At 27.0% G+C, this 15,110-nt stretch overlaps 1 protein-coding gene across 5 annotated transcripts in view; it reads right to left on the reverse strand.

Moving 5' to 3' along the window:
* The window catches only part of LOC119613220 (NAD kinase-like), a 30,914-nt gene extending 18,802 nt beyond the window's left edge, over nucleotides 1-12,112 (reverse strand). Inside the window, exon 1 of one of the 5 annotated variants that reach the window (XM_037969233.1) lies at nucleotides 6,143-6,501. Coding sequence is in view for 1 of the 5 variants with exons in the window: in XM_037969196.1 (XP_037825124.1) it covers nucleotides 8,993-9,285 (293 nt within the window). In the remaining 4 variants the exon portion in view is untranslated. Of the gene's footprint in view, nucleotides 1-1,074; nucleotides 1,395-6,142; nucleotides 6,502-8,992; nucleotides 10,026-11,998 lie in introns of those variants that run through there. The other 4 variants (XM_037969214.1, XM_037969196.1, XM_037969186.1 and 1 more) reach the window with 4 other exon arrangements.
* Nucleotides 12,113-15,110: the final 2,998 nt, after the last annotated feature.

Raw genomic sequence — 15,110 nt, forward strand, 5'->3', positions numbered from 1 at the left:
TCAAAGGAGACACTTTTCTATAAGAAGCCCAACTTCCCCAAGAAGACACTTTTCTACACGAAAACTGCCTTCCCCATGCAGACACTGTTCTATATATGTAAGCAAGCTGTCTTTCCCAAGAAGACACTTTTCTATTTGAAAACTGTCTTCCCAAAGAAGACGCTTTTCTATAAGAAAACTGTCTTCCCAAAGAAGACGCTTTTCTATAAGAAAACTATCTTCCCAAAGAAGACGCTTTTCTATAAGAAAACTGTCTTCCCAAAGAAGACACTTTTCTATATGAAAACTGTCTTCCAAAAGAAGACATGTTTCTATAAGAAAACTGTCATTTCTTAACGAAAACTGTCTTCCCCAAGAAGACACTTTTCTTAACGAAAACTGTCTTCCCAAAGAACACACTTTCTATATGAAAACTGTCTTCCCCAAGAAGACACTTTTCTATACGAAAACTATCTTCTTCAAAGAAGACACTTTTCTACATGAAAACTATCTTCCCCAAAAAGACACATTTCTATACGAAAACTATGTTCCCCAAGAATACAGTTTTCTACAAGCTTAGTCAGTTTTTCAAAGACAGATCATCGATGATCTTTAGGAATCAGATGTTGCGTTTTAGCTCAAATTTGTTAAAAATTATGTAAATTTTTATTTCTAATACTTCATAAGAATCTTTTAATATTAAATTCACATTTTTTTATTTTTATTTTTTTTTTAATATTTTATTTACCCCAAATAATTTGCCAAGAAAAAAGATCATTAATATACTTAAAAACACAAAAATATATATAGATTTTTTGCAAAAATTTATAGCCAAACAAAATTTTTTTTAAAAATACTTTAAGTACAATTTTTTATTAATAAAACCGAAACGTAAACACTTTTTTTCAAAATAAACAAATAAATTTTTTTCGTTTAATACAAAAAAACCGTCAATTTAAACATAAAATTTCAACGTAAAATTATTTGTACGGACCACATAACGTTTTTAAAATATTAAATAACCGCCAAAAACAAAACGAAAACAAAAATTAAGTATACACAACAGTTTATATATGAATTTTTTGTTGTTTTTACTTTATAAACATTTTTATGCATATTTTTTTCTGTTAAACCAAGTTAATAAATGCTAACAACTAGTTTACAAAAAAAAATATTTTAAATAGAAAAAGAGAAAAAAACGAGTAGACACCGAAAATAAAAATAAGCGACAATACGATTTTAAACGAAAAACACAAAACACGCGATTTATTTATTTAGACGCACGATTTCTTTTGAATTTTTTTTTAGACTAGACCCAAAAAAACGGGGTTTAAATAAAACCAAAACAACAAAAAAAAGTTATTAAAAAATGGTAAAAACCACCAACCAGTAAGTCAAAGTGTCGAAGACCAACTGATTCAACATTTTTTTTTTCGTATTTTAAAAACAAAAGTTTGCACTTCAGCCACAATAACAAAAAATCTATAGAAGAAAACACAAATTACAACACAGCACAACAAAAATAATCATAAAAAAATAAAAACAAATAAAATAGCAGCAGAATAAACAAAAAATCAAACAAAACCCAGCTTTAGCAAAAAGCTACAATAATAAAATTAAGTTTACAAGTACAAAAGAAAAACAACTCATAAAACCTTATAGCGAAATAAGCAACTAAGGCTCAAAAACTTAAACCCAAACTACCACAACAACAACTGTAACATTAGTAAATTTTAATGTAAATTATAAAATGCAAAACGTTTTTTTTAACGGTCAATTTTCTTTTAACTCTGTCTCATATTTAGGCTCTTTTACTCTTTGCTCAAGCTCAACTTAAAAGCTCTCTTTTGCTCAAAATAAGTGTTGGTTAGAGAAAAACTAAAATGCTGTTAAGTGCTGCCAATCATAAATAAACAACAGCTGATCAACACTTTTAGCAAACAAATCAGGCATGGAAATGTCTATGGACTAGTGTATTAGCTAGTATAAAGTATATTCTTTTGGAAGATAGTTTTCACGTAGAAAAGTGTCTTCTTGGGGAAGACAGTTTTCACATAGAAAAGTGTCTTCTTGGGGAAGACAGTTTTCATATAGAAAAGTGTCTTCTTGGGTAAGACAGTTTTCATATAGAAAAGTGTCTTCTTGGGTAAGACAGTTTTCATATAGAAAAGTGTCTTCTTGGGTAAGACAGTTTTCATATAGAAGACCGTTTTCCCCGGTTTTCACATGGAAGATAGTTTTTACATACAAAAGTGTCTTCTTGGGGAAGACAGTATAGAAAATTGTCTTCTTGGGGAAGACAGTTTTCATATAGAAAAGTGTCTTCATGGGGAGACAGTTTTCATATAGAAAAGTGTCTTCTTGGGGAAGACAGTTTTGGTATAGAAAAGTGTCTTCTTGGGGAAGACAGTTTTAATATAGAAAAGTGTCTTCTTGGGGAAGACAGTTTTCATATAGAAAAGTGTCTTCTTGGGGAAGACAGTTTTCATATAGAAAAGTGTCTTCTTTGGGAAGACAGTTTTCATATAGAAAAGTGTCTTCTTGGGGAAGACAGTTTTCATATAGAAAAGTGTCTTCTTGGGAAGACAGTTTTCATATAGAAAAGTGTCTTCTTGGGGAAGACAGTTTTCATATAGAAAAGTGTCTTCTTGGGGAAGACAGTTTTCATATAGAAAAGTGTCTTCTTGGGGAAGACAGTTTTCATATAGAAAAGTGTCTTCTTGGGGAAGACAGTTTTCATATAGAAAAGTGTCTTCTTGGGGAAGTGTCTTCTTAGAGGAAGACAGTGTTATTGAGTGAAACAGTTTTCGTATAAAAAATGTGTTCTTTGAGGAAGACAGGTTTCATATAGAAAACTGACTTCTTCGGGAAGACAGTTTTCATATAAAAAAGTGTCTGACTTCTTTAGGAAGACAGTTTTTAGAATAGAAAAGTTTCTGTCATCTTTGGGAAGACAGTTTTAGTATAGAAAATTGGCTTCTTTGGGAAGACTGTTTTACCAGAGAAAATTGTATTCTTTGGGAAGACAGTTTTCGTATAAAAATGTGACTTCTTTGCAAGGAAATTTTTCGTCTAGAAAATACAATTATAATAGCACTGAAATTCCCATCCCTGAGCCCCACACATACTGCTGATATTTTTATTGTACATAATTTTCTATAAAATTTTATCGCTAAATTTTTATAAAAATAAATCAACAATAAAAAATTGTATACTCAATTAATAATTGAGTAAAATATGTACTTAAAAGCGAGTAAATAATTTAAATACAACCACCATTTTAACGATTAAACCAGGTTATTTGTTTAGAAAGAAATCTAAAATTTAACAGCTGATTCTTTAAAAGTTTCTTGGTTAAAAATGATCTCTTTTGTAAAAAACTCTCTTTTAAAATTGAGATTATTATTTTTTTTTAATAGCTGTACTTTGTTATTGTTTTATAACCATGGATTTAATTTATATTTAATTATTGTGTACTAAAATATGTTTAAACAAATTGTTTTTAAAAGTATAATAAAAACATTTAAATTAAAATTAGTTTTTATTATTAAAATGTTTTTAAGCAGCTTATTGTCAAGGGAATTTAGAAGTTAATTATACTACTTAAAGCTAAAATATCTGTTCGAAAAGCATGGAAATAAAGATTTTTATCAGTTAAGTCTTGCAAATCTTTTTTACTTCTTATCAAACGTTAAAATTAAGAGGAAATTATGTTTTTATAGTTTAAATAGTTTTAAATTTTTTATTTATCAATAAAAAAAAACGTTGGCTAGTCATGTTAATGATTTAAATTGAAAAGGGAACTAAATGGAATGAAACATGTTGAAATTAAAATTTAAACATATTTTCTTTATTAGGATGAGATGTTTGATAGAAAAGTGCCTCCCTAGAAGAATGTCTTTCATTTCATATCCAAAAATTATACAACTTTATTAGTCAAACCTGATGCTCACTTTTCTGAAAAAGTTCCACTACTATTCTAAACGTTAAACTTTAAACCCGGCAACAATTATCCACCACACTTTTAACTTAAACTAGAAAAATTAGCTATAACATTGCATTTAATTAGAGTGACTAAATAATTGCAATAATAACTAAAACCGCAATTAGATTTAATTATGACGAAAGAGAATATAAAACCGCTATTGATCATAACTCCCCTCTTTACTAAGATCTTCAAGACTGCTGATTAAACAAAATAACATGATTGTTGGCTTGATTGCCTGGCAGACTGTCTAACTGACTGAATGATTGGCTGGCGAGCTAGCTGAGTGATTGCTAGATTGTACCAGAGTACTATTTAATCTATAAATATTCTAGAATTAAAATGATACCTTTTTCTTTAAACGTGACTGTAATTTCTCAAGCATAAAATGTGCATAATCAATTGGGGAGATAAAACTGAATAGAAAACACTGCACGAGTAAGACTCTGGCAGTTTTATTTGGGAGTAAAAGAACCAACTAAGTTGATTTAGAAAATGATAAGTCTCTTCTTGGGGAAAACACCTTCTATATAGAAAAGCGTCTTCTTGGAGCAGAAGCTTTTCATATAGAAAAGTGTCTTCTTGGGGAATACAATTTTCATATAAAAAAGTGTCTTCTTTGGGAAGATAGTTTTCACATAGAAAAGTGTCTTCTTGGGGAACACAGTTTTCACATAAAAAAGTGTCTTCTTGGGGAAGATAGTTTTCATATAGAAAAGAGTCTTCTTAAAGAAGATAGTTTTCATATAGTTTTCGTATAGCAAAGTGTCCTCATGGGGAAGACAGTTTTCGTATAGAAGTGTCTTCTTGGGAAAGACAGTTTTCGTAGAGAAGTGTCTTCTTGGTGAATACTGTTTTTGTATAGAAGTGTTTTCTTGGGGAAGACAGTTTTCGTATAGAAATGTCATCTTCAGGAAGACAGTTTTTATATAGAAATATGTCTTCTTGGGGAAGACAGATTTCGTATAGAAAAGTGTCTTTTTGGGGAAGACAGATTTTGGTATAGAAAAGTATATTTTTGGGGAAGACAGATTTTGTATAGAAAAGAGTCTTCTTGGGGAAGATAGTTTTCATATAGAAAAGTGTCTTCTTGGTGAAGACAGTTTTCATATAGAAAAGTGTCTTCTTGGGGAAGACAGTTTTCATATAAAAAAGTGACTTCTTGGGGAAGACAGTTTTCATATAGAAAAGTGTCTTTTTGTGGAAGGCAGTTGTCATATAGAAAACAGTCTTTTTGGGGAAAACAGTTTTCATATAGAAAAGTGTCTTCTTGGGGAAGACAGTTTTCTTATAGAAATATGTCTTCTTGGGGAAGAGAATTTTTATATAGAAAAGTGTCTTCTTGGGGAAGACAGTTTTCGTCTAGAAAAGTGTTTTCTTGGGGAAGACAGTTTTCATATAGAAAAGTGTATTCTTGGGGAAGACAGTTTTCATATAGAAAAGTGTCTTTTTGTGGAAGACAGTTGTCATATAGAAAACAGTCTTCTTGGGGAAGACAGTTTTCTTATAGAAAAGTTTCTTCTTAAGGAAGATAGTTTTCATATAGAAAAGTGTCTTCTTGAGGAAGATAGTTTTCATATAGAAAAGTTTCTTCTAAGGGAAGATAGTTTTCATATAGAAAAGTGTCTTCTTGGCTAAGACAGTTTTAGTATGTTTATAGTTGGTGCCATTATGTTTTATATTAAAAAGCAAATATTTCAATTCTATATCGGAAATAGGAATAAATTTAAGAAAAATATGGAGGGAAACAGAAATAACTAGACAATCATGAAAATAAAACGGCGCATAAAACTAATCGTGACTTTAAAGGCACAATTTAGTTTTTTCAAATTCTAAAATATTCCAAATGATTCAGTTCAATTCTAACTTGAGCAAACGTAAGAAATTATCAATGCTACGCTTATTAGACAAGACACATTTATGCAATTTAATTTACAGATTTTTTAAGTAGATAAATATATATTTTTTTTTTCGTTCAATTATAATTTGATTGACAAAAACAAGTTTCATGTCAGCTTTATATAATCAATAATAAAATGCAAGCCAGCACACATGCCGCCGTAATAACACAAAATGTTTATAAATAATTAAATAAATTCTATATAAAAAGGAGAAATGAATATGTATGAATGAAACGATTCATAGATAGAATGAAAAAAAAGAGTAAAAATCACTTACAATAAAAGGCCATAGAAGTTGTCGTTAATTTAAATTCTATTGATTGATCAATTTTTATTAAAATGTTTTCCATAAACGTTGAGAAACACTTAAAAGGCGGAACAGACACGAGTGGTCTAGGTTTTTAAAGATTAATTGAAAAGAATTTAGATTTGACACTTAGAAGAATCACAGCATACACTTGTTGCAACACTTCAAGACACTTAAGTTTCAGAATGATTTTAAAATATTTTTTTTTTTAAACAACTAGAGTTAAATATTTTACAACACTTGAAGTTAAATTTTTATAAAATAATAATTTTTTTTTTAATTAATGAATAAATTCTCTCGTTAATATGTTCCGCAGTAAATTTATAAATAAACTACTTAAAAGCGGGAAATTGTATTGTTTATATTGTAATTTTTGTTTTCATTTCACAATCATTCCCTTCACATTACTCTCTTGTTTACTAGTACCCAACACAGATGACACATTGACTGACGAACGTTTTGAAAAAAAAAAACACAAATTATAAAGAAGAGATTCAGATCTTTTGTCGGTAAAAAAATATAATTTTAATTGCGCAAGCGTTAACTTTTATACGAGTTTTTTTGTTTTGTTGTTATTTTATTAATTTTATTTTTTTTTATTATAACTCGATTTATACATGTCTCAGTTATTGTTTTTGTTTTTCTTTTGTTTACTTTTTATTAATTTTTTTTTTACTCTTCAAACTCACACTTTAACATTCTCAACATCAGTTTTATTAAATTTTGTCTGATAAGAAGTCAAAAGGCTAGAAATATAACACCACCACCATCACTCACCACTTGTTTAGTAGATGTGATGATGATGGTTCTTTTTTTTCCATTTCCAAGATAAGATTTATTTGTGTTTATTGACCATAATTGGTTAAAAAACATTGAAAAAAACGTGTGTCGAAATAAATAATTAAACCAGAGAGTGTCAGCAAAACATTTTTTTTCGGATTCAGAATTAAACATTTTTATTTTTAGTGACAATTTCAATTTGTAGTGAAACATTAAATTTTAGTCCATCTTTTAGTGAAATTTTAAATTCTAGTGAAATTTTGTTTTTTTAGTAAAATTTTGAACTTTTAGTGAAATTTTAAATTTTTTGTAAAATTTTTAAGTTTTAGTGAAATTTTAAATATTTGGTGAAATTTAAAATTTTTAGTGAAATTTAAAATTTTTAGTGAAATTTAGAATTTTTAATGAAATTTTGAATTTTTAGTAAAATTTTTATTTCTAGAGAAATTTGAAATTTTTAATAAAGAAGAAACTTTTCCAAAAAATTTTTTTTCTGAAAAAAACTTTTCTATAGAAACTTTTATAAAGAAAACGTTTCTATTAAAACTTTTATAAAAAAACTTTTCTTAAGAAAACTTTCTGAAGAAACTTCTCAAAAGAAGAAACTTAAAAAAGTTTCTAAAGAAAACTTTTTGAAGAAACTTTTCTAAAGAAAACTTTCTGAAGAAAATTTTCTAATGAACATTTTCTGAAGAACTTTTTTAAAGAAAACTTTCTAAAGAAACTTTTCTGAAGAAACTTTTCTAAAGGAAAATTTCTGAAGAAAACAACTTTCCGAAGTCACTTTTCAAAAGAAAACTTTTTAAAGAAAACTTTACAATGAAATTTTTCTAAAGAAAACTTTCTGAAGAAACTTTAAAAAAAACTTTCTGAAGAAACTTTTTCAAAGAAAACTTTCCTAAGAAACTTTTCTATAGAAAACTTTTCTGAAGGAAATTTTCTAAAAAAAAATCTTAGGAAACTTTTCTAAAGAAAAAAAGAAAACTTTTCTTATGAAAACTTTCTGAAGAAACTTTTCTAAAGAAAACATTCTGAAGAAACTTTTCTAAAGAAAACATTCTGAAAAAACTTTTTTAAGGAGAAATTCTGAAGAAACTTTTTAAAAAAAGCTTTTCTGAATAAATCATAAAGAGAATTTTCTAAAGAAAACATACTCAAGAAGAAGAATAATTAAGGAAAATTCTCTAAAAAATAAACTTTTTAAAGAAGAAGACTTTATAAAGAATATTTTCTAAATAAAACTGTATGAAGAAACTTTTCTAAATAAACTTTCTCAAGAAGAAAGAAAACTTTTTCAAAAGAGAACTTTCTGAAGAAGCTTTTTCAAAGAAATCTTCCTGCGAATTGTTTTTAAAGAAAATTCTCTAAAGAAAACATTCTAAAGAAATCTTTCTAAAGAAAACATATCCAAGAAGAATGAACTTCCAGAAGAAACTTTTCTTCTTTTCTAAAGAAAAAATTTTCAAGAAGAATGAACTTCTTTCAGAAGAAACTTTTCTATAGAAATCATTTTCTAGAAGAAACTTTCCTATAGAAATTTTTTTCTATAAAAAACTTTCGTATAGAAATCTTTCTCTATAAAAAAGTTTTCTATAGAAATTTTTCTCTAGAAGAAACTTTTCTATAGATATATTTCTTTTGTATAGAAATCTTTCCCTAGAAGAAACTTTTCTATAGAAATCTTTCCCTAGAAGAAACTTTTCTATAGAAATCTATCTCTAGAAGAATCTTTTCTATAGAAATTATTCTCTAGAAGAAACTTTTCTATAGAAATCTTTCCCTAGAAGAAACTTTTCTATAGAAATCTTTCTCTAGAAGATACTTTTCTATAGAAATCTATCTCTAGAAGAAACATTCCTATGGAAATCTTTCTCTAGAAGAAACTTTTCTATAGAATCGTTTTTGTAGAAAATTTTCTCTAAAAGAACCATTTTTATAGTAAACTTTAATAGAATGTTTTTTGTTATAGAAAACACTGTAATTTCTATAGAAAAATGTCAAAAAAATTGTTTTTAAAAAATAGCCTTTTTGAAAACTTACCACCATTCCCTCATAGCTTCCACATCAGGCGAGGAATTTGTTCCTCCAGGACCCGGAGCCGAAGAGGCATTGCCACCAGCATTTATGCGATTAACACTTAAATGATCTTTTGCCGCAACAGCAGCAGCATTTGTTGTAGAAGGTGTACACTGTAAAGCAGCTGTGGCTGTAACACCAACAACACCAGTGGGGGTGGAATGGGTGGCAGTAAAAGTTTTGTTGTTATTGCTGCTGCTGCTGCCGGCGCTACTACTGCTGCTGCTAAACAAACCATTTATTTGTGATTTGGACATGTTTGTTGTTTTTGTATTAATTCTTTAACACTCTTTATTGATTGTAGCGAATGATAAATTATTTAATAAAATTTTTCTACAATATGATATAAACAAATAAAAGGCGTAAAAAAGTTTGACGTAGATAACCACCAGAGATACTAGTGAAACAACTTGTTTTTTAATTATTAAATAATTTTGTTTAACTTCTTTTGTGTGTTACTTGTTGTTGGCTTGGAATGCTAATGGTTTTTGAAACAAAATTTATTAAAATGTTCAATTTCTTAGTGGGTTATTTGGTAATACAATAAAAAAGCACAACTTGACCAATTTAATGCACCTCACTAATCACACACACACACATACACACTCTCCAAGAAACAATTTTGTTTTATTATTTATTTGTTTCTCTTTAGTGTTCTCTTTAGTTTTTACTACTTCTACACGGCAGCACTTGTCAAAAAGACCAAAAAAAAAACTCTTTTGTTGTGTTAATTGGAAAAAAATTTCACTTTTTCTATTAAATTTTGTGCTAGTAGTTTTAACTTTGGAAATATTTTTATTATTAAATATTTCAGTTTTTTTTATAATTTATTGCATTTACCACTAATGCAAAGTAGTTAAACTTTTAGTTTATTGTTTAATTTTTATAATAATTATTATTTTTTTAATAAAAATTCCTCAACTAGTTTCTTTTTTCTTACTTTAATACGCGAGGATAGGAAAAAATAACAAAAAGACACAAAAATACAACACCAACTAAATGTGAGAGAGACAAAATAATGAATGTGTATCAGCTGTCTGTCAGAGGGATGCCATATAGAATTTTTAAATGTCATAATAACAGAGGCGATTTAACATAGAAAGTTATAATAAAAACGCTTGAAACACAGTTTTATATGAAAATGTTCAAAAATCAGTTAATTTGAATGAAATAATATCAGAAATGGCATGAAAATAACAAAATTTATATGATAATACTTTTAGCTTTCCACTTAGTTATATAATTAAAAGATTTTATTAGAAAATGACATAAGAGTAAGTAGTAATACTACTAAAATTTTACATTTTTCTAAAAGATAACAGTCTCAAGTCGAACTTTAATGAGAAACCAAGATTATTTTATTCCTTAGAAAAGTTAATAAATAGTATTATTAAAACTTACTAAAGATGAATTTTTTTTAGAAAACGTTCTCAGGAAGTAATTGTTCTATAGAAAATTGACTTAAGGTAGTAGTATCAAGTGTCGAAAAGATCTATGATATAGAAAACATTTTCACGTATAAACCTTTTAAGGGAAAACATTATAAAAAAATTTTTCTATAAAAAACTTTCCCTAGAGAAGAAATTTCTTAATAAAAATGATCTAAGAGAAAACTTTACTATAGAAAAATTCATAAAAAGAAAATTTCCTGTAGAAAAGAAACATATCTATAGAAAACTCCAAACAACTTTCAGAATAAACTCTTCGTAAGAAATCTTTCTCTGAAGAAACTTTTCTAAAGAAAACTTAGAAGAAACCTTTCTATAGAACACATATCTTCTAATGAAAACAAAATGAAATATTCTAAAGCAATTTTCAAAAATTAATAAATGGACAACTTTCTCTAGAAAGTGTGACAAAAAATTGCTTCTATAGAATATTCTCTCAAGAATAAACTTATGTAATGAAAACGGTCTTAAAGATATCATTCTTATAGCAAACTATCTGAGCAAATCGATTTCCTGTTTAAAACTCACGAAGATGCTATATAGTAAACAACAAGAACTTTTTATTTTAGGAAACTGTCTTAAGAAATAGTTTTCAAAAGAAAATACTCTCGAGAAGTCAGTTGTCTAATAAAACTGTTTCTAAATACGCTTCTCTATCAAAATTGTCACAAATATAAATTTAAATTTAAAAACAAATGATTAAAATAAATAAATAAAATTTCCAACGTCTATAAACATGGTATTTGTTGAATATGGTAGCTCTACTGTTAATTTTTCTCGCAATAACAGTATTGCTGTGTTGAGTAAGCAAAAGGTAAACAAACTGTTAAAAACAGTAATGCCAGACAAAAATGTGAAACAAATGTTGCCATATACATTAATGGAGTGATAAAACCGTTGAAATGTTCACAGTTAAATTAAATTAAAAGTTTTAACTAAGTTTTTAGGGAATTTATAGTAAAATTATGAATTTTAATTAAAAAATATAAATTAATTGTTTTTGTTTCTTTATTACTAAGTTAAAAGCATGGTTGTAATAATACTCCGCTATGACGAAATTTTTTGAATATTATTTGTTTTTGTATAAGTTTTTGTCTGAGCATTTTGGTTTTTTCCTCTCTCTTTCTTTTGTTTATATGCAGATGTTTGTAAATTTTTGGCATTTTTCATTCATAAAAAAACCACCAACGTATGTATGCAGTAAATTCGTACATATGTATGTATGTACATTTGTACGTATGTATACAGTAATGTGTACATAATTATTTTAAAATTTCCCACAGGAAACTCTTTGATAAATTAACATAAAAAAATAAATTAACTAAAAATAACCACAACAAAGCTAAAAATAACTTTAAATAAAATACAAAAAATATAATATTGTTTCGACACCTTTCACGTGTATTGAAAATGAAAATAAAACATTATATATGATATCTTTTAAAATTTCAAAATTTTATTGTTTTCAAAAGAAAAAAAATATTTGTTTTCAATTACAAAATCCCTTAAAGTATAAACTTACCTAAATTGATTTCGTTTGTCAATTAAATCCTGCACACGAGTTCGTCTTAGTGGTGCTGGTGAGGTTCCAGGTGAAGAAGATTGTTCTTGACTTTCGGCCACTAAAGAACGTGCCATGGCTAAATCTTCTTCTTTCATGTTATTGTGAATTATTTATGGCAAATTTTAAGTTTATAAAATAGATATTTTTCAATAAAAATGTTTTAATTATTTTATGTAATAAAGTTATTTAAATTTTATAGTTTTAGCAACATATTTTTTTAAGAAAATCTAAATAAAATTTAGTACAAACAACAATTTTTTAATAATTAATATTTAATATATTAATTTGTTTAATATTTGTAATGAGTTTAAAAACACTTTATTTTTAAAAATTTTTGTGTATTTTTAAAAGAATTTTATTTAAATTTAATTTTTTATGTTTACTTCAATAATTTTTACACAATATTTACTATTTTCTTAATTTTTTATTCTTTATTTATTTTTAAAATCTTTATTGTTATCTTCTTAAAATTTCTTTATTTCCAAATATTTTATTACAAATTTCTATTTAATTCTCAAAAATGATTATTTTTATTTGTGTAATTTTCAGTTTTTAATTAAAATTATTTTCTATTTCATTAATTTATTTAATTTTTCTTTGTTGTAATTTATTATTATTATTTACACTAAATGAAACACAACTGTTCGTGTTAAAAGTCAAAATTCAACTGATGCGTTCAAATGCATGAACAAATATCTAAACAAAATATATTCTGAATATCAAAAAATGCTAAATAAAAACAACAATTCAAATTTTATATGAGAGATCTAAACGAATTGGTTAAACCCTACCTTAATATTTAGATAAATTTAATCTATAGTCTAGTCTATAGTCTAGTCTATAGTCTAGTCTATAGTCTAGTCTATAGTCTAGTCTATAGTCTAGTCTATAGTCTAGTCTATAGTCTAGTCTATAGTCTAGTCTATAGTCTAGTCTATAGTCTAGTCTATAGTCTAGTCTATAGTCTAGTCTATAGTCTAGTCTATAGCCTAGTCTATAGCCTAGTCTATAGTCTAGTCTATAGTCTAGTCTATAGTCTAGTCTATAGTCTAGTCTATAGTCTAGTCTATAGTCTAGTCTAGAGTCTAGTCTATAGTCTAGTCTATAGTCTAGTCTATAGTCTAGTCTATAGTCTAGTCTATAGTCTAGTCTATAGTCTAGTCTATAGTCTAGTCTATAGTCTAGTCTATAGTCTAGTCTATAGTCTAGTCTATAGTCTAGTCTATAGTCTAGTCTATAGTCTAGTCTATAGTCTAGGTCTATAGTCTAGTCTATAGTCTAGTCATCATAGTCTAGTCTATAGTCTAGTCTATAGTCTAGTCTTATAGTCTAGTCTAGTAGTCTAGTCTAGTCTATAGTCTAGTCTATAGTCTAGTCTATAGTCTAGTCTATAGTCTAGTCATAGCTAGTCTATAGTCTAGTCTATAGTCTCAGTCTATAGTCTAGTCTATATCGTCTAGTCTATATAGTCTAGTCTATAGTCTAGTCTATAGTCTAGTCTATAGTCTAGTCTATAGTCTAGTCTATAGTCTAGTCTATAGTCTAGTCTATAGTCTAGTCTATAGTCTAGTCTATAGTCTAGTCTATATAGTCTAGGTCTATAGCTAGTCTATAGTCTAGTCTATCTAGTCTAGTTCTATAGTCTAGTATATAGTCTAGTCTATAGTCTAGTAGTCTATAGTCTAGTCTATAGTCTGGTCTATAGTCTAGTCTAGTCTAGCTATAGTCTAGTCTATAGTCTCGTCTATAGTCTAGTCTTTAGTCTAGTACTATAGTCTAGTCTATAGTCTAGTCTATAGTCTAGTCTATAGTCTAGTCTATAGTATAGTCTATAGTCTAGTCTATAGTCTAGTCTATAGTCTAGTCTATAGTCTAGTCTAGTCTATAGTCTAGACTGGTCTATTGTCTAATCTATGGTCTAGTATATATTCTGGACTCTGATCTGGAGTCTATAATTTGGATTCTAGTCTTGACTATAGTCTATCTATGATATAGTGTTACATTCTGGTCTATAGTCTAGTCCGTAGTCTGTTTTATAATCTATACAGCAGACGGGACTATAGGGTAATCAAAATATAAATTTTAAATAAAAATCTATGAACAAAACAACAAAATATATTGAGATGAATAAAAGACACATACAAAACCTCATTGTAGAATAACTGAAAAATCACAAAAAGTCTAAAACTAACAACAACAACATTATAAATGAATAAAATCTCATATATAGTCATATACACATCCATCCATATACTATATACGATTCTATAGAGTAAAATTGTTCGTTCATATGAGCATACACTTAACGCTGCTAAATGTAGACAATTGTTGATGAAAAAAGTAAAAAAAATTTAATTTTTATTTGAAACTGAAAGTATGAAAAATTCAATATGAAACAACATTGAAACAAAAATAAAATAATTAGCATTTTTTGAGTATTTCGAGTTCGATTTCCAATAAATTTTCTCAGTTAAGTGAGTAGTAAGAAAATGAAAAAAATTCAAATTAATGTTTCAACTACTATTATTTCTGATCAGAAAGATGTTGGGATAGTACTCTCCTTAGAAAACTGAAAAAAATCACAAAAATTTACATTTAACCTATACGATGATGTACAGCAAGTATAAAACATTTTTATTTTATAAATGTAATTTATACGGGTTTCAAACAGTTTTGAAAAGTGAAAAGTTGTCTTTTTAATGAATTTATGATCTTATGTAGCCATGGTAAATTTTTTGGCGTCTTGGGTCTTAATTTCAGCTTAAGATGAAACAATAATCGATTTACTTTCAATAGCTTTGTGAGTAACATCACTCACATCCATTAGATCTATTGTCTTAAACTTGCATATTGTTTATATTTTGCCAACAACAAGTGTTTTTAGTTTTTGTTTATAATTTTCTTAGAATTTATTAATAATTTATAACAAATTTTTTCTTTATAAATATGTGTGCAAACAAGCAAATATTTAATTGAATTAAACAGTGAAAACTTTTAACAATGAAACACATAAAAAGATATCAATATTTTAATTTAAATTCGATGATGAATAAATTTAAAATTTTATACT

This window comes from Lucilia sericata, unplaced genomic scaffold (genome assembly GCF_015586225.1).
Source record: "Lucilia sericata isolate MDLA Ls3-8-SP2 unplaced genomic scaffold, ASM1558622v1 Contig000039F_arrow, whole genome shotgun sequence".
Taxonomy (NCBI): Eukaryota; Metazoa; Arthropoda; class Insecta; order Diptera; family Calliphoridae; genus Lucilia; species Lucilia sericata.